Genomic DNA, 21,310 nt, shown 5'->3' on the forward strand with positions numbered 1-21,310 from the left:
AAAATCCTTAACAAAATTTTAGGAAATTAGATTCCTGAAAATGTCATAATGTAGTGAGATTTACCAGTAATGTAAAGTTGTTTTAATAATTAAAATATATATTAAATGAATATATATTAGTTAGAAAGTGTAGTATAATAAAGAACGTAACTGCTTTTTTTAAAATTTATTTATTTATTTTTTAGAGACAGCCAGCGAGAGAGGGAACACAAGCAGGGGGAGCGGGAGAGGAAGAAGCAGGCTCCTAGTGGAGGAGCCTAATGTGGGGCTCGACCCCATAACGCCAGGATCACGCCCTGAGCCGAAGGCAGACGCTTAACGACTGCGCCACCCAGGCGCCCCCGTAACTGCTTTTTGTCCCAGGTTCCTGGCATAGAGCTTTAAAAGTCTTGTAGTTCCTGGAATGATCAGAGTCTTTTTATGCTAACAAGATGACTAGTGGTAGGCTTCTAGAAAGCTTCAGGATAGAAACTGGTTACTGGAAAGACCAACCATATGATTAGAAGTTTGAAACTTTGAGTCTGACAGACTGTGGAGAGGGGAGAGGAACTAGAGAGTGAGTCCAGTCGTGTGGCCATGATCTAATCAATCATGCCTATATAACAGGACCCCAGTCAGAACTCTGGGGTCTTGGACCCCTTGGGGTGGTGGGGCTTCCTGGTTGGTGAACACACTGATGTGTAAGAGAGCGCTGTGCCTTGACTCCCCAGGGAATGGTCATAGCAGCTCCACACCCAGGACCCGCCCACACCTTGCCCTATGCATCCTTTCCATTTGGCTGTTCCAGAGCTCTAGTTTTTACAACAAAACTGGGGGCATAGGTATACCACTTTTAGGGAGTCCTATGAGTCATTCTAGCAAGTTATTGAACCCGAGGGGATCATAGGAACCCCTGAAATTATAGCCAATAGGTCAGAGGTACAGGTGGCCCCTGAGACTTGCCACTGATGTCTGAAGTGGGGGCCTTCTTGTGGAGGACTGAGCCCTTAAAGATATGGAGACGGATGCTAACCCTGGGTAGTTGGTGTCAGAGAATTGATGTCAGAATCAATTTCCTTAACCTGATTTAGGGCATCTATTGAAAACCCAAAGCGAGGGGTGCCTGGGTGGCTCAGTCGGTTAAGTGTCTGCCTTCGGCTCAGGTCATGACCCCAGGGTCCTGGGATGGAGGCTGCATCAGGCTCCCCGAGTGATGGGTAGCTTACTTCTCCCTCTCCTCATGCTCTCTCATTATCTGTCTCTCTCTCAAATTAATTTAAAAAAAGAAAAAGTGCTGAATTAAAAAAACAAAAACAAAGCTAGGGGCACCTGGGTGGCTCAGTCGGTTAAGCGTCTGACTCTTGATTTTGGTTCACGTCACGATCTCAGAGTCATGAGATTGAACCCTGAGTCAGGCTCCATGCTCAGTGCGGAGTCTACTTGAGATTCTCTCTCTCCCTTTGCCCCTCCCCCTGCTAGTGCTCTTTCTAAAATAAAGAAATAAAATCTAGATTTTATTTATTTGACAGAGCGAGCCAGAGAGCACAAGTGGAGAGAATGGCAGAGGGAGAGGGAGAAGCAGGCTCCCCACTGAGCAGGGAGCCTGATGCAGGCCTCCATTCCAAGCCCCTGGGATCATGACCTAATAATATTAGTTTGCTATGGCAGTCATGACAAAATACCACAGATTGGGTGGCCTAAAGGACAACTTTGTTTTCTCCTAGTTCTGGAGGCTGGAGGTCCAAGATCAAGATGCTGGCAAGGTCGATTTCCCCCGAGGCCTCTCTCATAGAATTGTAGTCGGCCACCCTCTCGCTGACTCCTCACATGGTCGGCCCTCTGTGCAGACGCACCCTAGTATCTGTGTGTGTCTCAAGCACCTGTAAGGCTCTGGTTAGATTGGATGAGTGCCCATCCTGATGGCCTCATTGTAACTTAATTACCTCTTTGAGGGCCCTGTGTCCCAGTACACTTACATTCTGAGGTACTGGGGCGGGCTTCAGCGTATGAATTTGGGGGAAACACAACTCAGCCCTGTAATGAGAAAACAGCTATTGTGAGTTGCTGCCCAGGCGTTTTACAGCACGACAACCCCTCTCATAACCGGTCTAGACACGTAGCTAAGCACCTGAGCTTAGGATTCCTGTCATAAGTTCCTGCTGTGCTTTTCCTGGGGCATCTTTTAAAATAACTGCTCAGATTTGAGCCTGAAAAACTAGTGACTGCTGCCCCAACCACCTTACAAGTGACAAGTACTTACTACCCTGCTTTCTGTCGCCTGCTCATTGTGATCTGGGACAGAGGGCTGCCCTTGCCCCGACTCACAGTGTCCCCACTGTGGGATTTGTGGGTAATAAACCTTGTGACTTGACTTCCTTTGTGTGAGTGTACTGAAATTATACCTTCAATCAGAATGACCCTGGGTTTCCACTTCCCTAACCTTGGGGCTCTGATGCTGAGGGAGCTACCTGCCAAACCCGTGTCGGTGGGTTGTGCCACCTCATTCATCAGATCATAATCTCCATATTCTTAACACAGCAGCCCGAGGTTTTCTAACACAGTATTACCTTTTATTTACTGTCTGCTGTCTTCTCTATGCCTTACACCTAAATGCCCATACTCCCACGTTTATGCTCTGAAGAATACTGAGGCTTAGGGAGAAGTGACATGACCAAGTGACATTTCCATTTGAAGCCCAACTAACAGTTCATAGCACCCCCGCCGACACCCACATTATCAGCAGAGCTTAGAAGGGTCCGAATTCCTCTCTCTCCCCAGAATCAAAGACCTCAGACACTAGGGAGCATTACCTTTGCTCACCTGTGCCAAGACCCCAAGATTTGACCCTTCTCTCTTTCAGGAACTCTGGATATGTTCAGAGCAGCAGAATTGTTTCATTGCACCCATGTGTTGTCAGGTCTATGTACCACACTTAATGATCAGCTCCTTCCCTGTGCAAGGGTATGTCCCATATGTCATCCATGTTGTCCCACGCTCTAGAACATACTGCTTGGTGTGTGGAGAAAGGACAGGGGTCTTATGACACTCCTACTCATAGCAGCATGGCCACAGCAGGCCCCTCTGAGTGGCCCATATATATGAAGACTTGACCGGGAGAACTGGATGATGAGGGAACAATCCCCAGGGCGTCCTTCACCTGCTGGGATGCACCGGACTCCCGCTTGTAGCCGTCTGGGGCCCGGGTCTCTATTATTAGAAATGATGCAGGAGAAGGGGCGTCCTCGGGCCTTGAGACCTCAGCCACAAGGTCAGTGCCAGGTTCTTGACATCCCTGAGAGAAAGGATTCAAGGATGAGTCACCGTAAAGTCACCGTAAAGCAGAAGCAGCTTTATTGCAAAGCAAAAGTACACCCCTGAAGGGGTCGGGGAGTGCAGGCACAGTCAGAAACAGGATCTGAGTCGCCAGGTACATGTGGGGCTCTGGTCTTTATGGGCAGTTATAATAAAGGGGTGGGAAATTCATGTAGGGTTCTGGGAACAGGCGGGACTTCCGAGAACACTGTACATCATCACACTTGCTCTGGACCAGCCTACGCGCGGGCGCAGTCTGATTTTTCTCTTGGGGGTACGCCATATGTAGTCAAGAACTAACAGGAGTCCTCTAGCGCCCCCAGGGGAGGGGGGTCATTCTCGGTTATTTGCAAGCGAACTGGGTCTTCCTGCGCATGTGTGCTGTAGGCTTTGCAGCAGCCGGGTGCTTTAGCCCTGAGAAACCGGAGCTATCACACAGGGTTTGGTTTGCCGCATAATCACAAACACTGCCAGGGGTCAGACTCAGTTACCCGTGTTTTGTGTCTCCTGCAGTTACCCAGCGTTTCCCTATTCTGTCTGCCTCAGAAAGAATAACCCTGTGCTTTTTTTTTTTTTTTAAGATTTTATTTATTTGACAGAGAGAGACAGCCAGCAAGAGAGGGAACACAAGCAGGGGGAGTGGGAGAGGAAGAAGCAGGCCCCCAGCGGAGGAGCCTGATGCAGGGCTCTATCCCAGAATGCCGGGATCACGCCCTGAGCCAAAGGCAGACGCTTAACGACTAAGCCAGCCAGGCGCTCCAACCCTGTGCTTTGAACCAAGAGTCCATTCTCTGCGTCTCATGGACCCCAGGGCTCAGCTACATGCGCAGGCACAGCCACCGCCCGGACGCTCCGGAAGTAGAAGAGGTTAGAGTCCTCGGAAGGCAACTCGCTTTCCTAAAGAATAAAAGATCTACACAAGCTATCCTAAAAATGTTATAAATTTGTAGAAAATTTTGAGACTTTATCACTGAGAGAGATGTGTGCAATAATGGTATTGGATAAAACACAAAAAAGGTTCTTGCCAACCTCCGCAACACGAAGTATGTATGTGATCATTTAAAAGGCTCCTAGGAGGGCTCAAATTGAAGACGTGATTTTAATGTCTTTCTAGACAATACTTTTTTTTTCAACTAAAAGTCACACTGATTATTTCTTGCAGCTTTGAAATTAGCCCCAAAGGCGATCCAAAGGAGGAATTTCAAAGCACCCGACAGGTAAGAGCATCTTGAGAATAAGTCTATGGTGGTAAGTGTGAAACCCACACATAGCTAGCTGTATGCATACAGAAGGGTTTGCCTGTGTAAGTTCCAGGCGCTTTACAACACTCCACAAAAATTTTCGTAAAATTAAGCAATGAGATTTCTTCTCCATGTGTGTTTTCCTGAGTTTACTGGGAACTTTACTCAGCTATGTGTTTTTTTGTGTTTGTGGTAGCTGTAATCTGACACCTAGGAAACTTCTGAGGTAGACCCAGAAACACCTGACTACTCAGGAGTAAAGAACGTAAGAAACGCCAGAGACGAGGAGAGAATTAGGACTTGCCTGGCGTGGCCTCGCGCTGCTTGATTATCCCCACCCCTCCGGGGAAAATGCAGATCACCTGAACAAGGGCTAATAATCCACCCTTGGTCCACCATCCCCGAAGCTGTCTCAGTGCATGCTGAGCCCCCCAGTAGAGCCTATAACCTCCCCCTACTCCACCCCTGTCCCCTGCCCTCTTCCCGCCGTGGCTCCTTAGCAGCCATTTCCAAGTTAAGTTTTCTGCCACTGCAGCTTGGGCTGATTTGCTCCCATCATGTGTCCTTGAATGTTTACATTCAGTATTCAAACCGTGTGAGTCTCCACATTGAGCCAAGGTGTGCACCCAGCTCCCGGTTCTGACCACCATCACTGCATCATCAAACCCACAGGGACGGGGCTAGGATGGGGGCAGGGTGGTTGTTCTCTCCAAGCCAGGTTGAAATTATCTTGTCACGCTCAGTCCATGGACATTGTGTGTGTGTATCCACACACCAGGCTTTTGGGTGTCCCTGTGCCATGTCTGTCTCACAAGTCTCCCTGCGGTATTTGTGCACTTGTGTCCTCATACCTGCTACGGTGGGTCAGCACCTCCCTCTGTCCTTACAAGCCCCTGGTGCAAGCTGTACATGCCGGTTGTGTGTCTCACGTCTCTCGCACACTTTTTCTGTCATGGACATGGCATAATGCATGTGTGTGCGTAGTCTTGTTGAGGGGTGTCGGCATGCCTCCGTTGTCCTACAGTGTCCCCAGGATGTATGTATAGGGGCTCACAGGTTCTTCTGAGGCGTGCATAATCTCCCACTTGTCACACTCCCTGTATCTCTAGGAGCGTCGCCATTGCACAGCGGTCCCCCTGGAGTAGACCCAAATCACCCATCTCACCAATATGAAGAAATAATGGAGGAACGTGTATAGATGTAACAGCAAATTCAGAATGAGAAGAGAATTCTCTTTGGTACAGAAAAGGAGAGTTTCCTCCAATCTTCGTTTAGAGCATTTCCCTTGGCAAGTTTCTAAAGGTAAATCTTCTGAAAAGCTAAATAAGCCTCTTGCCAGTTTTACAAGTGTGTAAAAATGGTGCCCGTGGTATTTTAATTTATGGAGGTAACTGAGTAAGAACAGGAAAGGCTAATGCCGTTAAAAGATTTCCTAATACAGTTATGCCTAGAAATGAGGGGCACAACATACCCTGTAGGGCCACAGGCAGCCTGTCACATGCAGGGGTCCCGAAGCAGAAAAAGGAATGGGGACTATGCCTTTAAGACTACAGTTGTGGGAAGGAACTAGGTGCTAACGTCCCGTTTTTGGCAGGAAACGAAAACACATTCTATAGTTTGTGGTTGAGAGGTTTGTGATCGGACTTTCTCACTGGCGAGAAACGCGGTCCGCGGCGGGGCGGGAGGAACTCGGACGTCCCGGCGGCAGGGAGTGCGCCCTCACCGCCCGGCGATGCAGATCCGTCCCGCTGATGTTCGCGCCGGTTTTCGGGCGCCATCTGGTGGCCGCTCTTATACTTTTTCCCCCTCCGGAGCTCCGGCGAAATCGACAAGGGCTGGGATTTGGCTGCGGTACGCCAAGCAGAGTTCCAGGAGGCCGGCAGCACTGGTGGGATCTTCCCGCTCTCGCCGGCGCGTCGCCACCCATGCATTCGCTGGAGATTGGATGCGCAGATTCATAGGATGCTGGTTTTAGATGCACTAAAGGCGAACTCGAGAGACCGTTCAGGGCGTCCCGTCCAGAGCTTTTTTGGCGTTTCCCCGCCCGCAGGGCGTTGACTGGTGCCGCGGGGCAACAGAAGGGGGTACTCTGCACCCGTATCCGGGCGGCTCTGGACGTGAATACCCTTTTCGAAAGTGCGGAAAAACCGCGCTAACATGTCACAGGTGGTCTGGCTGCGAGTTCTGGTGGAGTCTGGTGGTCGGAGACAAGTTTTTTTCAAGTTTCAAAAGCAAACGCGGATGGACCGGCCCCAGCCAGCGCTGGTGGCTGGGGAGGGCGAGTCTCGGCGGTTTACCCTCACGCCTGTTGCCGTCAGTGTTTGAGAGGTGTTCAAAAAGTGGAACCCGACAATGGACCTTGCGGCGTGAGGCCCGGGCAAGGGTCTCAAAGTGATCTGCTTGCGATTGCTTGTGGGGTTAGATGGTTGGCGACTCCTCACCTTAAGCTCTTTCGAGTTTAACGGAGCGTTAATGGGAGCGGTTGGCCGCTTGGGCGGCCTTCAGCGGTGTGCGCTCTAACGTGAGCTTCGGTGGTGCTCGGGGCTTTGAGTTTTCCAGAGGCCGGAAAACCGGTACGGACTTTTGCGCGGAGGGTCTAAGACCTGTGCCCCAAGGTGTTTCCTGTTGGGTTTCCCTTGTGTGGGGTCCCGGGGTTGGAACCGCCCGTGGGGGAAGGCGGTTTGCTCCCTCTAAGAGGAATGGACTACTCTAGCAGAGGCGGGTTGTTGGGAGCGCGGGCTACAGCTCTTCCAAGTCCAGCGTGGGCGCCTAGTCACTCCGCACTTTAATAAGGTCTAGAGTATGGGTTCTTTGGGCTGTGTGAGACGTTACAGATGCGCAGGGGTCCGGTCCTAGCGCCCCGATATCCCCTTCATTCGGCATTTTGCGCAGTTCGCGTTCCGGCTTAGACGGTGAATCCCGTTTTGTTGGCACCTCTCTAAAGGGTCTGACCTTGTGCACTGGCGGAGGTTGGTCGAAGGGATGAGCCCACAGCCTAACTCCAGTAATGTGGGGTAGTGCCCTTGGGGTGGGTTCCAAAATGGAAGTGTGGAAGACTGCGCGGGGGGCCGTGGGGGCCGGGAAGTCTCCTTACCCCCTGCCTCACCTATGTTACTATCCGCGGGTCGACCAGATGGCCCAAGGAGTTCTTGGGGATGGGGCTGTTCCTGGCGGCTAGTGGTCAAATGAAGCGTCTAGGAAGGTCCTCTGATGTACAAATACCTTCCCTCGCCAGAAGCGATATATTTTTTGCTTCGAAATTGGCATTTTTTGCTATCAGGTAAGGGATGGTGCGGTTCTGGGTATCTGTAGTTGTGGGGAGGTAGAGTTCAGAAACTGATATTGGCAATAAGTCGTGTTGCGCGTTATGCACCTGAATCTTGGCTGCGAGGCTTGGCTAATTGCGGAGCTGTCTCCACTTTCAGCGCCTGAGGACGGCGGGCTCGTTTCTTGCTACAGGCACGGAGTCCTGGGCATGCAGTGCGACCCGACGTGGCAAAGCGTTATATCAGATTGGAATCTCCGCACTTTGCTGATCGTATTCCGCCCACAAAAGGAGGCGGGGAGAAGCAGGCTCTGAGGTGGGGCTCCCCCTGCGGGCTTCACGAGCAGGCCGCGGCGGTGAGCGTGCTCTTGCCCACCGGACCCAGCTCCAGGGAGACGAGTATTAGTGGCGAGGGGGGAGAGACACTGCTCTTCTCCCTGCCGGCTGTGTGCGCGGGCACGGGTACGGAACCGTGGCTTGCCCCGCTCTGCCGCACGGTTATGGCCGACCGGGGTCTATGACGCAACCCGTTTGCCTTCGTATCTTGGTTACCTAGTACGTGGCTCTCTGAGGTGCGGAGGCTATTCTGCCGCTCTGTTCCACTTGCGGGGCCGGCTGTGGCACCATCAGAGCACTCGAGGTGGACCCCAGGTACCTCCGTTCGCAGTGCCCTCTGAACCCGCCACCAGTGCCCTGGAAGGGTGGTGGTCGGGTGTGCGAGGGGAAGCGCGCCGTTCCTGTGGGCGTCGCATGTCGCCTAGGTGCGTGGCCGAGGCCTGACGGGTGGCTCGCCCGACAGAGAACAGACGGTGGCGTCTCGAGCCTCCTGTAGAGCGTGGCGGTGTTTCAAGGGGCTTGTTCTGCACTTTCAGGGGCTATGTGAATATGAATATAGAGGACTTTCTTTGGGCCTTAAAAGCCTTGAGCGGCAAACTGATGAGCTCCCCAAGTATCGTGGATCCCCGCTAGTCCCCTGATCCTAGCGGTGCCCCGTGTGCTGATCTGCGTCGTGGAGTTCCCGACCCGTGTGGCGAGCCATGATGAAGGTGAAGACAGGCTTTTGGTCAGAACATTCCTCCTGGCGCCCGTGCCACCGCTCACCTCCGCTCACCTCTCGTGCTGAGTAGCCACTTAGGCTGCAACGTTGCGAGTGGGCAACGGCCTCTTTTCGGTGTGAGGCCACTGGCCCCTCGGTGGGGCTGGGCAGGGCCCCCCGGGGTGGAGCGAGGGGCTCTGAGCCAGAGTGCGGCTCTCCTTTCCGGTACCACGGGGTCGGGCTCCAGCACCCCCTGCCCTGCTGTGAGGGGCTCTTGGCCTCTCCTGACCCCGACCCGACAAGGGGCTAGCGAGCACCGGTCGGGCTGCCTCGTGGGGGGAGCTTCATGGGCGTGGTCCCAGAGTGGAGCAACGGGCCGCCCCACGGCAGGGGCCACGGCGTAGGGAATTCGAGGATGCGAGGCTGGGGTGTAGCCCTAGGCCTCACAGGATCGTTCCCGTGTCTGCTCTTGAAACTTGCACGTTTTCTTGGCAACGCAATTGCGTTTGAGGTTTTCTCCGCCTGTGAGCGCGCGTTCCTCTGTGCTGGGCAGATCTCCGTGTGCCTTTCCTCCCCGTCAGCGCCCACGTCAGCGCCCACTCTCTCACGTCTGAACAGACGCCCCACTGTGCAGCCCCCCCAATGGAGGCTGGCTCCTGTGCGGATGTTGTCCTGGGCTCTCTCCACCGGCTGGTGGCGTGTTGGGTGAGGTCGGCACGGTGGGGCGCCGCGCTGCAGGCGGGGGGGGGTGCGCGCGTGGTTACGGGACAGTGCTCCAGGGCTGGGGGGCTGTGGCTCGAGACGTGTAGGGGTCCTTGAAGGACAGTGCGTGTTGTGGGTGCCTGGGGCACCACCCATTGTGTTTGGGGGTCTTTAGGCCGTGAAGTGTCCTGGTAACCAACTTGTAGCGGGTATGTCCCCAGTCCATTAATGGGCCAAGCTCCAAGGCATCGCTTTTACCACGCCCACTGTGGGTTCCTCCGCGTCCATTCTCGATGGCGACCATGTGTGCGGGCAAGGACGCGCGCCCACCGCACCTTGTGATGCCGGAACGCGGGTCGGGTCGCGTCTACCGGTCCTGGCCCGTGGGCACGCCGCTTACAGGGGCAGGGCCTTGTTCTGATTTTCGTCCTTGCAGGACGCCCGCCTCGACGAGTTCTCCTGGCGCTCTATGCCTGGCTTCTGAGCCGCCAGCGGAGCAGCTTCGGGGGAGGGGGCGCCCGCGCCTCGGCACGCTGGCTCACTACAAGTGCGAGAAATCCGAACGTGGTTCCTTTGGTTGCTTGCTTCTGTCTCGGGCATAGCAGCTTTCAGCGATGAAACGTGCCCCGGTAGGCAGACTCCCACGAGGGGGCGCACACCGTCTTAAACCAAGCACCGGCCCGGTCAGCCCCTTAAGGCCCTTGTGTGTGCGCCTCAGGGCGGCCACACGACCGCGGGGCGGCGATCATGGTACTTGAATGCCTGCCCCTATTGTGTTTTGGTGGTAGTTCTTGGGACTCTGGAGAGGTGGTCACGAGTGACGGGGAATTCGGATCCTAGGAACTGCATTGCGGGCTCAACTACCTCACTCTCGGCCGCAGACCATGGTGAGACGAGGTCCCCGTCCTCGGAAGGAGCGCGCTTTAGATCCTTCACCCGAGGGCCCCCTGGCGGGTGAGTGTGGAGCCAGCAACCATGGGGATGCTAGCTCCGGTCGCGGGTGCCATGGAGGAGGACCCGGGGGGGGGGAGCGGGTGTCGGTCGGTCCGGAGGCGGCCACTGCTGTGACCACCCCCTTGCCTCCAGGCGTCCCCTAGCTGAGTGTCCCTGATGGGCCTGAGGTGCAGTTACGTAGAAACTCGTCCCATGCCGGCCCTGGATCCCGCAGCCGGGCCCTGGTTGACGAGGGATGGTGGTGGCTTTCGTCTCCTGGCGCCGGAGGTGGGGTTTTTGGGCGTGCTCGGGGGCGTGGTGGAGTGAGAGCGTTTGCGGAGAATGTTTCCTAAACGGAAGTTGGAAGAGGAGGTCCCGTTACAGCGGTGTCCTCAAGGAGGCCCTGTGACAAGGTGCTGGTGGCCTCCCATGACCCACTGAGGCAGCTGCTGGGTAAACGAGGTCTGGGTGTTGGGGCGTACATGGCTGTGAAGCTGGAATGGAGGCAAGATCATCAGGATCCGGCAGGTGAGGCTCAGGGTCTATGGGTGGGGGGGAGCCCGTTTGGGTGGGGGGGAGCCCGTTTGGGTGGGGGGGAGCCCGTTTGGGTGGGGGGGAGCCCGTTTGGGTGGGGGGGAGCCCAACGCGCTCCCCGGGCGGTGCGGGGGGGGGGGGGACCTGTAAGAGGGTCCTGCGGTTGTGTTTCGTGGTCCTGCAACCAGGTCGTCCCCGCCCCAGGGGCGTCGTGGCGCCTTCGCTCCGCGGCGTTCGTTCGCCCTCATGGTTGTCAGTCTTCGGCCATCTGCCGGGATCTCGCCCTCAGAGGTTCTCCCCTCCCCATTCCATGGGGTCCTGGCCGGCTCTCCCCCACCCCCAGCAGGGTCTGCTTGCACCCCCTTTCTAGTCCCAGGCTCTCCGTGTGGAAGTGGAGTGGCTTAGCGGCAGATGTTCGTCCGAGAAGGCGGGGGGTCCACTGGGCCCTCAGTCTCCGTGAAGTTGCAGACGCCGGTGACCCCACCCACTACACAAGCTCACTTGCCTTTGGAAGGTAAGGATTTCCGTGTGTTACTGTTAGTTCTGGAGACAAGGCGGCGCTGGGGGAAAAACCAAAGAGCCGAGGCAATAGGGAAGCTGAAAACCATAACCACGAAGTTGCTTAGGGGCGCCTGGGTTTGGTTGGGCTTTATATCCCCTCCCTTGGTATTGCTCTCGGTGTGGTGAGATCGAGCCCCCACGTCGCGCTCTTCAAGCAGCTCCTCCCCCTCTCCCCTCTTTGCTGCCAGGGTGGCTCTCAGCCTTTGGCGCGCCATCTTGTGGGGAACCTCTGTGCTTAGGAGAGTCAAGCGGAGGAAGAAATGTGCAGGCTTTTAGCATAAAAGGGGCAAAGCCAAGTTAAACCGCTAGCGGGAGCCACAGGACCGTGAAACACAAGGAAAGCCAGAAGCCAGGGAATCGCAGGAAGAGGAGATTTTGCTGGACTGGAAACTAGGTGTTCCACTTTGAGTGAACACGAGGGGAACCTGTGCATGCCGGCTTTATCCAGCCTACATTGACCACACGAACAGGTGTGTTTTTATGCCCCCAGAGAATTTCTTTCCCTTTAGTGCAGGTAAACCACCCATGGAACGGAGAATTTTAGGCTTATGGGTTTGAAGGATTTTTTTAATGCCTGAGAAAGTTTTGGTCTCAGATGTGTAGTTGCATGTGCCAAAACTACCCACATTTATAAGGACTTTGAAGAAACCCCCAGGGAGTGTTATTTTAGTTCAAATATTTGAATAAGGATAATTCATTACACGGAAAGAAGAGCACTCGAAGATTGATATGGTCATTAGGGAATGGTGACTGCAATACCTGTGAAGTCTGGCTGGCATGTAAATCTCTAGGGTTTTCGCGCGTGTGTGTGAGCGAGCTGTGTCTTGTTGACAGGCCTTAAACTCCGCACCAACCGAAAATCACATTATGAACACACACTAAAACGTGGATGACGTGAGGCGCCAAGTAGTTAAGCAAAGGCATTTATTAGATGGCAGAATGTTCCCAAGGGCACTCAGAGGTTAGCTCCCAAGACTTAACGGCAAGTAAGTGCTTTAAACCTTTCTTTAGAATGTGGAGAGGTCAGAAGTTACCTGATTGAAGCCTACACTGATAGTTAATCCTTTATAGTAATATTTTTAAATATTTGCTGTTTGTGCAATAGTTGCTGAAAATATATAGACCATTTTATGGCACATTGCGGTGGGCAGTTTTGTTTTTATGTTTGTAACTGGAAACTGGGAAAGATTTAGAAACAAGGGTTGGATTAGTCCTCAGTTTAATAGGGAGAAAGCTAACCTTTAAACACACAGTCAATAGCACAAATGAATTTATTGTGGTTTATTTTTTTCATTGCACTAGCAAAGTTCTCCAACACTGTCTTTATCAGCATTCAGAGCAAGTGCAACTGGCAAATATTTATGCAAGGGAGAGAGGTACGGGTATATCAAAACATATTTTGAGAGGATTCGTGCATTCCCACTAAGCTTACCTGTGACAGCCCACAACACAAGCCAGAAAACCTATTTGTGAGGTGAACGGATGAACAAATAACAGTGTATCAGTTCTTCAGTTAAAAAGTCCCACTAGTCAATGCTGATAAGGCAACTTTAAGAGGAGTACCCACATTAAGATCCCCATATATGATAACCTTTGCCTGGGAATTCAGACCAGAGACACTAGAAGATGAAAATACTTATGGTTAAAATTTACTAGAGTAGCTGCTGTTGCTTTTTTATGGCATGCCATGTAGAAATGGTTTCACATAAAAATCTGCACCTCTCTTGGGGAAAACTAGGAATTTTGGGGAACCCTGGGTTTGATAGCTCTGCTGTGTGCTAGCTGGGAAGCAATACCACAGGAGTCCACCAGCATAGGTCCAAGGAAGGGGTGAGCTGTAAAAATCACATACCCACTGCCCTCCGAGGTCTGGACTTCTAGCTGTTTTCAACTCTGCCACAGCCTTCTTTGAGTGAGAGCAAGGGAACTCTGGCCACAGGAGCAGTTAGCTCTGAAGGGCCTCAGAATTTCTGCAAGAACCTTACTGTAAACCAGCCATGATGCCTGGAAAGTGGGTGTAGGCAACACCACCCCCAAGTTTTGCCTAGGTGTCCTCACTGCCTATATCACTGTTTTTGTACTCCATGTGGTTCCTACCTTGAAGCCTGGACTCAGGGACACTAGGCTTCCAAACATGGGGCCTGCAATGTGAAATTGAAAAGATGCATACTTCTTCCCACTGTCTTCTCAGGGAGACCTCTAGACACACAGAAAACCCTGACATCTGGATTACAAGATTAGTGACACAAAAAGCGCTGCCCTGTACAGTCTCCTAGGAGGCTCTGGGGCCACAATGTAATAACTGAGGTCTTAAACCACAGTGACTCCTACTCTGTGCCCCATGATATGATCTATCCCCACTGATGCATACCAAGTTGGGACACCAGAAAGAAACTTGCACTGACAAATGTGGCCCTAATGCCCTGCTGCATGTTCAGACACATGGTGTTGGTGTGAGGCTTCTCTAATATGTTGCCTTTATCACCTGGTTCATTCCCTGCTATCTTCACCTCCACTGTGAACTTTCTGGTGTCGAATGAGGTTAGACCTCCTGCTGAAGGCTTTCGCACATTCAGTGCACTTGTAAGGTCTAGCGGGGCTGTGAAGTTTCTGGTGGTCAATCGGAGCAGACCTTTGGCTGAAGACTTTGCCACAGTTGCTGCACTCCTCAGGCTTTTCTGGGGTGTGAGCTTTCTGGTGCTGAGTAAGGTGTGTGCTCTGGCTAAAGAATTCTCCACATTCACTGCACTCACAGGGTTTTTCTCCGGTATGAACTCTCTGGTGTTGAGTGAGGCCAAAGCTTTGGCTAAAAAGCTTCCCACACTCATTGCACTTATAAGGCCTTACTCCACTGTGAACTCTCTGGTGCTTGATAAGAGTGGAGCTTTGACTAAAGAGTTTCCCACATTCACTGCATTCATAAGGCTTTTCACCAGTATGAATTCTCTGGTGTTTGATGAGGCTGGGGCTTTGGTTAAAGAATTTCCCACACTGACTGCACTCATAAGGCCTTGTTCCTGTGTGTACTCTCCGGTGTTTAATTAGGTTGGAGTTGGAGGTGAAGAATTTCCCACACTCGCTACATTTATAAGGCCGTGCCCCAGTATGAATTCTCTGATGTTCACTAAGGCTGGAGCTCTGGCTAAAGAATTTCCCACAGTGGCTGCATTCATACGGTCTTTCTCCAGTGTGAATTCGCTGGTGCCGAACAAGTGTGGGTTTGTTACTGAAGGCTTTACCACATTCTCTGCACTCGTAAGGCCTTTCTCCAGTATGGACTCTCCGGTGCTGAACAAGTATGTGTTTGTAGCTGAAGGTTTTCCCACACTCACTGCACTCATAAGGCCTTTCTCCAGTGTGGACTCGCCGATGCTGAGCAAGTCTGTATTTGCGACAGAAGCCTTTCCCACATTCACTACACTTGTAGTGCTTTTGTCCATTGTGAAAAGGCTGCTCTGCACAGCTGCTGTCCTTCGGTGGTGTCCACTGGCTGTGAATGAGCTGGTGCTGGAGGAGGCCTGAGCTAGCAGGGAGGGGCTTTCTTGATGTGTGGGTTACACAGCTCCTCATGTTCCTGCTTAGGAGTTTCTCTGCACTGTGCTGCTTCTGATGCTGGTGCACTTGGCCCTGTGTCCCACAGAGTTTCTGGCCAGGGTTTGTTCCCATGTTCTCAGCTGGACGCAAACTGCCTTCTGAGGCCATGCCATACTCCTGTGCATAGGCCTTCTGGGTAGAGTTTATCTGTGACCTTCCTACAGAAATGCTCTGCTCGGAAGGTGCTGCCTCATCCTCTGCTCCATGCCTACAGCCTGAAAGCAGAGAAGTGAGGAGCTCTGTAGGAGGAGGTTGACCCCACCACAAAGGTGTCTGACATTTGAGGGGGTAACACCAAGGGATCAGGACAAAAAGGAGCTTGGTGGGAGGGGGTAGTGTGAAGGAGAGGGCTGTGTCACAAAACAGGGAGGACTCACCATGCAAAAGACACACAGATGGGGTATACCGGGGGAGGAGGGGCTGGGTCCACAACGCACTTCTTTGGAAATGTGTTTGGGCTACTATTTTAAGGGTATGGCCACATACAGACTGCACGACGCATTAAGTGTAGGCCAATGCTGGAGAGCACAGCAGAAGGAGCAAGGATGAGTGGAGACCCCAATGAAGGGTAGAAGACAGGGGAGAGATATACTCCTAGGTCTCTTCTCAAGGGCAATGTCAAGAAAGGGGAGGAGCCTCTGACCTTGGCACTAAACAGTGTTGAGCCTGGGAACATGACAAGTTCCAGACAGGATTCCCAGCTATATATCACATCCTCCCCTTTTGGAGTCATGTTCATCTCCCAACTCCAGTTGGACAACAGGGAATTGAGAAGATGTAAGCCTTTAAGGGAAAAGACAGGACAGCTAAGTGGGCAGCACTGGTCCAAGGCAACCAACCCCAAAACCATCTGATGCAAAAAAAGTATCCTGGAAACCTTTACTCAAAGAGTTTCAGAAACTGGGGTCGTTGGAGCTGTTTGTGAAAGGAGGTGTAGTATATATACCCCAGCCTCAGCACCCAGAAAGAAGAGGAAAGACAGACCAGCCTGGGACACTGGGGTTGGTGTGAGGGCCTTACCCAGTGACGTGACAATTGCAAAGACCTCCAGCATCACATCACGGTACAGGTGTCTCTGAGCCTTGTTAAGTAGCCTCCATTCCTCCTGGGAAAAGTACACAGCCACATCCTCAAAAGTCACACCACCCTGTGATGATGGGGACAGTTATGTCCATAAGCAGCCTCTCTCTGCAGGACCCCATACCTACCCCAAACCCAGCTCACATTCATTCGCTCCCTTCCCTGCTCATTATCTTCCCTAGCTCTCTGGCTTAAGCAGTGGTACCCAGTTTCAACAAATGGGCAAGTGGTCAGATTAGAGCCTTCTGAACTCTGGGCCTGAGATGCAGGACCCCCCATCCCTTTCCTGCAAGATAGCGGAGAGTCCCCAGGATTGTGTTGGCCCTTAACCTTCTCTCAAACTCCTACCCATGGGACCCATACCTCCGTCATACATCTGATCCCCACCACTACTTAGCCCATAAGACTGACTTTTGTCTGTGTGTGGCATCTAGGAAGTGCTTGCTGCCAAGTGTGATAATAAATAGCCTCTGGTCCTGTGCAGAAGGAGCTTCTTCTCCACCTGACCTTGTTCCTGGCTTAGACCACATGCAGATCTAAATACCCTTGGTCACACTGTGCCTCTCTGTTGTACATTTTGTCTCTTTGCCACTTCACCAGGTATAATCTCCCTCCCAGGAACACACTTTTGTAAGTTGATCTTATGACCTCCTGACAGAACCATCACAAAAGCCTGGCTGGGTATGAGTGCACAGAAGGGTGATAAGTAACAGTCTGACTTTACCAACTCACATCCATTATTGCTGTTTTTTGTGTTCACTCCCACGAAAATCTGGCTACTGTTGGACTTTCCCCTCCCCATACATCCCTCTACATTGCTGCTCCTCTGTCTTGTCCATCTTTGTGCCATCCACTCTCCACACCTCTCCTCCCTTGCCCAGTAGCAGTACCACTGTAACCTGAACATGCCTCCTCCTATATCAGATCCAGAGTTCTATCTTGATACATACCAGATTCCACAGTGTGGATGTCTCGAGAACTGCATGACCAGCTGTCCCTTTGTCACCTGTATTTGGGAGACTCAACATGGCCAAAACCTAATTCCTTGATATTCTCACCGAAACGTATTCCTACAAAAACCAGAGTCACTGTGACCTGGTCGGCCCTACTTTAAAAATGAATCCATGGGCACGTGGCTGACTCAGCTGGTTAGGCCACTGCCTTCAGGTCATGATCCAGGAGTCCCAGGATTGCTCCCTTTGATCCCCCCTCGTGTGCTCTCTCTCAAATTAACAAATCCAGAGGCGTCTCGGTGGCTTAGTTAAGTGTTGGCCTTCAGCTCAGGTCATGATCTCAGGGTCCTGAGACTGGGCTCCCTGCTCAGCAAGGGAGCCTGCTTCTCCCCCTCCTGCTTCTACAAAGTTAAAAACAAAAAATCCAAAAAGGCAAATCCAGAAGCCAAATATTTCTCCCACCTCCACGTTTACCACTTTAGCCCAGCTACCAATACTGACCTAGACCACTGTACTACCCTCGCTAATGATCTCCTTGTCTCTCTCTCCCCCAGTCTGTGGTGTACTCTATCACCAAGGGCAGCTTCTGAAGACCTGAGCCAGCTTTGGTTTTCTCCTCTGCGTCAGAATTCTGTGGCTGCTACCATCACTGTCAGAACACAACCCTGACTCAGCTCCTTGCCCTCTGTTCTCAACAGACATAACAGAGACCTATGAGACCTAGAATGTTCCCCTAAACACTCTCATGTCAGTCTGACCTCCAAGCCCAAGGCTTTGTACATACTGATACCTAAGACAACCTTTCACACCTCACCCTGTTGCTTGCCAAAGGGGAAATCTCTCTCCATATAACCTCTGACCTGGGCTTAGGGTCTTATCTAGAGTCTCTAGACACCAAGGACAGGAAGAAAAGTGGCAGCGAAAGAGTTCCAGGACACCTGACACTCACCGGTGCAGGGTCCATAAGTGCTTCTGCTGAAAGCAGAACCTGCAGGAAGAGCAGGGCCATGTTAGTTTAATTCCCATCAGGGATACAAGGTGAAACACTTAAATAATTTCACATAAAGCTGAAGGAGACAAAGACTGCATTATACAAGAAAGTTGAAAGCATTACAGTTATGCCCAAAGCATGTGTGCATCCTCAGGAATGTCTTTCTGGAAGTGGAGAAAAGGAGCACAGAGCCTGTCAGGGTTGTGCTGTGTTTGAGTAACATCCCTTAGGGCAACAAGAATAAGAGATAAATTATGTCCAGGTTTATGTGTGGATGTGCTTTCTGACCCTTCCATTTTATTCCTTATTATTCTGATTCTTCCTATGCCAAAAATAGATTCTTCCTGCCAAAAATACATTCTTCTCTTCCTATACCTTGTAGTTGGTCCTAATAGCGGGTTAGGTATGTGACGCCTTATTACTTCTTTTTCAAGTTTATCAATAAATGTTCAGAAAGATATTGCAAATATATTTTCTCCTGTGCTACAGAACTAAACCAAACTCCTAGTTTACTTCGATTTTGCCTTCAAAATGAATCTCTGCTAAAGAGGTTGTTGCTGGCCTGCCAGTAATAAAGGTGCTTAGGGCAACTGAATGTCTGGCTGTTTCAACTTAAGAGAAAGGAAACCAGCTAGGGCTTAACCTCTGTTCCATCCTCATTATATAAAATACTTTGAAGCATTACTTTCTATCCTTACAAGGATTGAATGTCTGCCTTTCTAAGCAAAACATCTTACTTGAGATATCCTATCATCATGTTCTCCTACAATAGTACCACAGGCAAGTAAGAGTAAAACCACTTAAAAAGCAAAAATTTTGTGGGTGTACTGTATAAAAATTTATGGTAACATTAAGTGTGCGTTTGAAAACATAAAACTAGTAACATGGCACAAAGATTGGATCAGAAAGTGAAAATGTTAATTGAAGTACAGTAATTTTAATAAACCTAAATCACAATTTAGGAAAACTGTGCATCTTTAGACAAAAAGAATCTTTAAAAAAAAAAAAAAAAAAAAAAAAAAAAAAAAAAAAAGCCAAACAAAGAATATACGTAAAGGAGACTAATGAGAAAGAACGAACAATCTTGTGACAATATTCATAAGAGAAAGAGTACCCAAAACAATGTGGAGAAAAGAACACACACCTAGATTTCATAACAAACTGGAGCCAGAAAACCCAAACCCAAAGCTACCAAAAGATTCAAGGCAACCAAAGCCAAAACGTTTACATTATGCATGTTATTAAAGGATGCCCAGGCACACCTGGGTGGCTCAGTCCATTAGGCGTCTGATTCTTCTTGGTTTCAGCTCAGGACAGGTCATGATCTCAAGGCTGTGAGAGATCAAGCCCCACCTGACACTGCTTGGGATTCTCCACTTCATGCTCTCTAAAATAAATTAATAAATCTTTTTTAAAAAGGATGCCCCATTTAGAGGAAATATTCAAATAAGAAAAGACATGAAGGTCCCAGAAAGTAAGAGGGAACAAAGCAGGAACAATCTCTGTTTCATCATGAAGATGCATGCTTGGTGTTACCGCAAATACAAAAGAACTACAAATTAAGTGTTTTAGAACTTTAGGAAAAAAAAACAAAACACTTTAGACGTTCTAAAAATGACAAGGTAATGTAAGTAAGAATAAACATTAGATATCACTTTAGCATGCAAGAGTAATTGTTCCAAAAGATAACACTATAGAGCTGTTCTGGTAAGGAAAACTATTGGCACAGAAATTAGAGTGAAAAAACTAGAGCTCATAAAGTAGGGCACCCATGGGTCTTGATGCTTCAGTGCCGCTATGGAGCATTAAAATAGCAACTTATAAATTGCTTATAAACAAATTTAGACCTCCGCTTTCAATGATGCACACAAAAAAGTAATTCTAGCTGGACAGGCTTAGATGGGAAGACAAAAATCGCATCTCATATGACGAGTTAATAAAAACAGATTTCTCAAATCAAAGCATCACAGTAAAGAATCCCACTACATTACAATAAAGGGCTCCTGTTGTCATAAAAAATGAAATAATGAGCCACATAGCTGAGCAAAAATGACACAAATTCTTGAACCCTTCATAATTATTAAAATAAAATTTTAATACCTAATAAATTGAAGTCTTGGTTATATAAACAAGAATTCCAGCAAGCACTTTTTAAAAATGCAAATGTAATGGTAATCATTAAAGCAAAACTCACTAAGGCTGACCTTACAAGCCTGACACTGCCCAGTGCTAGTAAAACTGTAGAAGTTAGTAAATACTGTAAGCTGCTACAGGATATAGATTGGTAACATTTTGAAAACCAGTCTGGCATTATAAATTCAAACCTCTGACTACTTATAGAAATCTATCCTTAATATGCATATGCTAGACAACTGTGTGCTTGTATATCCCAGAACATGTGGCTATAGTAGCAATGTTTATAAATGCAGCAAACCAGGGGCAACCACCTATAAAGACTTTTATGTATTCCTACCACAGAATACTGCACAGAAAAATGGACGTAAAAAGTTAAAGCCACAATATACTATTGTGATGTGACTGTGATGTCCGTCCTTTCATAGAGTGTTCCAAGACACATGGCAACAAACTATCAAGACAACAGCTTAACTTTGGAGACTGGGATAATTGTGGAAACACTTGCACAGCTGGCTCCTGGGGTCCTATTTATATCCCATTTCTTCACTTGGCCAGTGTGAACGTTAATTAGAATGGAGTGGTCAGGCCGGCAGGAGGAGCTCTCAACCCTCCCACACGTTTTCATTCGCGAACTCAACAGAAGACTGGTGGACCCTACTATGAGCTACTACTTTACTAGCCCTGCAACAGCCCAGCCAAAGAAAAGCCACCATACTTACAATGCCCGCTTTGCCCCAACGGGCTTTGTTTACAACAGCCCTTTCTAAACCTGCCTGGACTGCAATACTCTTGCTATTCCCGAATTAAACCCAAATAAACCCAACTGTCGTGGTAAATAACTGGCCGTTTTATTTTTTAAGGTTAACAGTAACAAGTATTAATTTTACAGCTGGTTACTTAACTGCACGTGTACATCATGTACAAGTCTCTTCAGGCAGGTCTTATTTCAAAATGTGGAAGAGCAAGGTAAATAGGACCGTACCAAGACCAAAA

The 21,310-nt window shown here is 50.1% G+C and overlaps 1 protein-coding gene and 2 long non-coding RNA genes across 17 annotated transcripts in view; 2 read left to right on the top strand and 1 right to left on the bottom strand.

Annotated features, from left to right (window-relative positions):
• Nucleotides 1-21,310, bottom strand: part of LOC113247989 (zinc finger protein 551-like) — a 37,125-nt gene that overhangs the window by 7,467 nt on the left and 8,348 nt on the right. For 2 of the 13 annotated variants that reach the window (XM_044380402.3, XM_044380403.3), the window contains exons 5-7: nt 18,140-18,178; nt 16,178-16,262; nt 12,819-15,372 (exon numbers count right to left, since the gene is read on the bottom strand). In XM_044380402.3, coding sequence (XP_044236337.1) covers nt 14,054-15,372; nt 16,178-16,262; nt 18,140-18,178 — 1,443 coding nt within the window. In that variant the 3' untranslated portion in view covers nt 12,819-14,053. The other 11 variants (XM_044380397.3, XM_057313943.1, XM_044380401.3 and 8 more) reach the window with 9 other exon arrangements.
• On the top strand, nt 3,969-5,672 carry LOC130544088 (uncharacterized). The gene is made up of 3 exons (XR_008960050.1): nt 3,969-4,158; nt 4,454-4,508; nt 5,642-5,672. It is a non-coding gene; the product is annotated as an uncharacterized LOC130544088 (long non-coding RNA).
• On the top strand, nt 5,704-21,153 carry LOC123000483 (uncharacterized). 3 transcript variants are annotated; one of them, XR_007191086.2, is made up of 4 exons: nt 5,704-5,834; nt 10,324-10,996; nt 11,373-11,516; nt 20,660-21,153. It is a non-coding gene; the product is annotated as an uncharacterized LOC123000483 (long non-coding RNA). The 3 variants fall into 3 exon arrangements; XR_007191087.2 differs by having other exon boundaries at nt 20,743-21,153; XR_007191088.2 differs by lacking the exon at nt 20,660-21,153 and adding an exon at nt 17,745-18,639.

This window comes from Ursus arctos, unplaced genomic scaffold (assembly GCF_023065955.2).
Source record: "Ursus arctos isolate Adak ecotype North America unplaced genomic scaffold, UrsArc2.0 scaffold_19, whole genome shotgun sequence".
NCBI lineage: Eukaryota > Metazoa > Chordata > Mammalia > Carnivora > Ursidae > Ursus > Ursus arctos.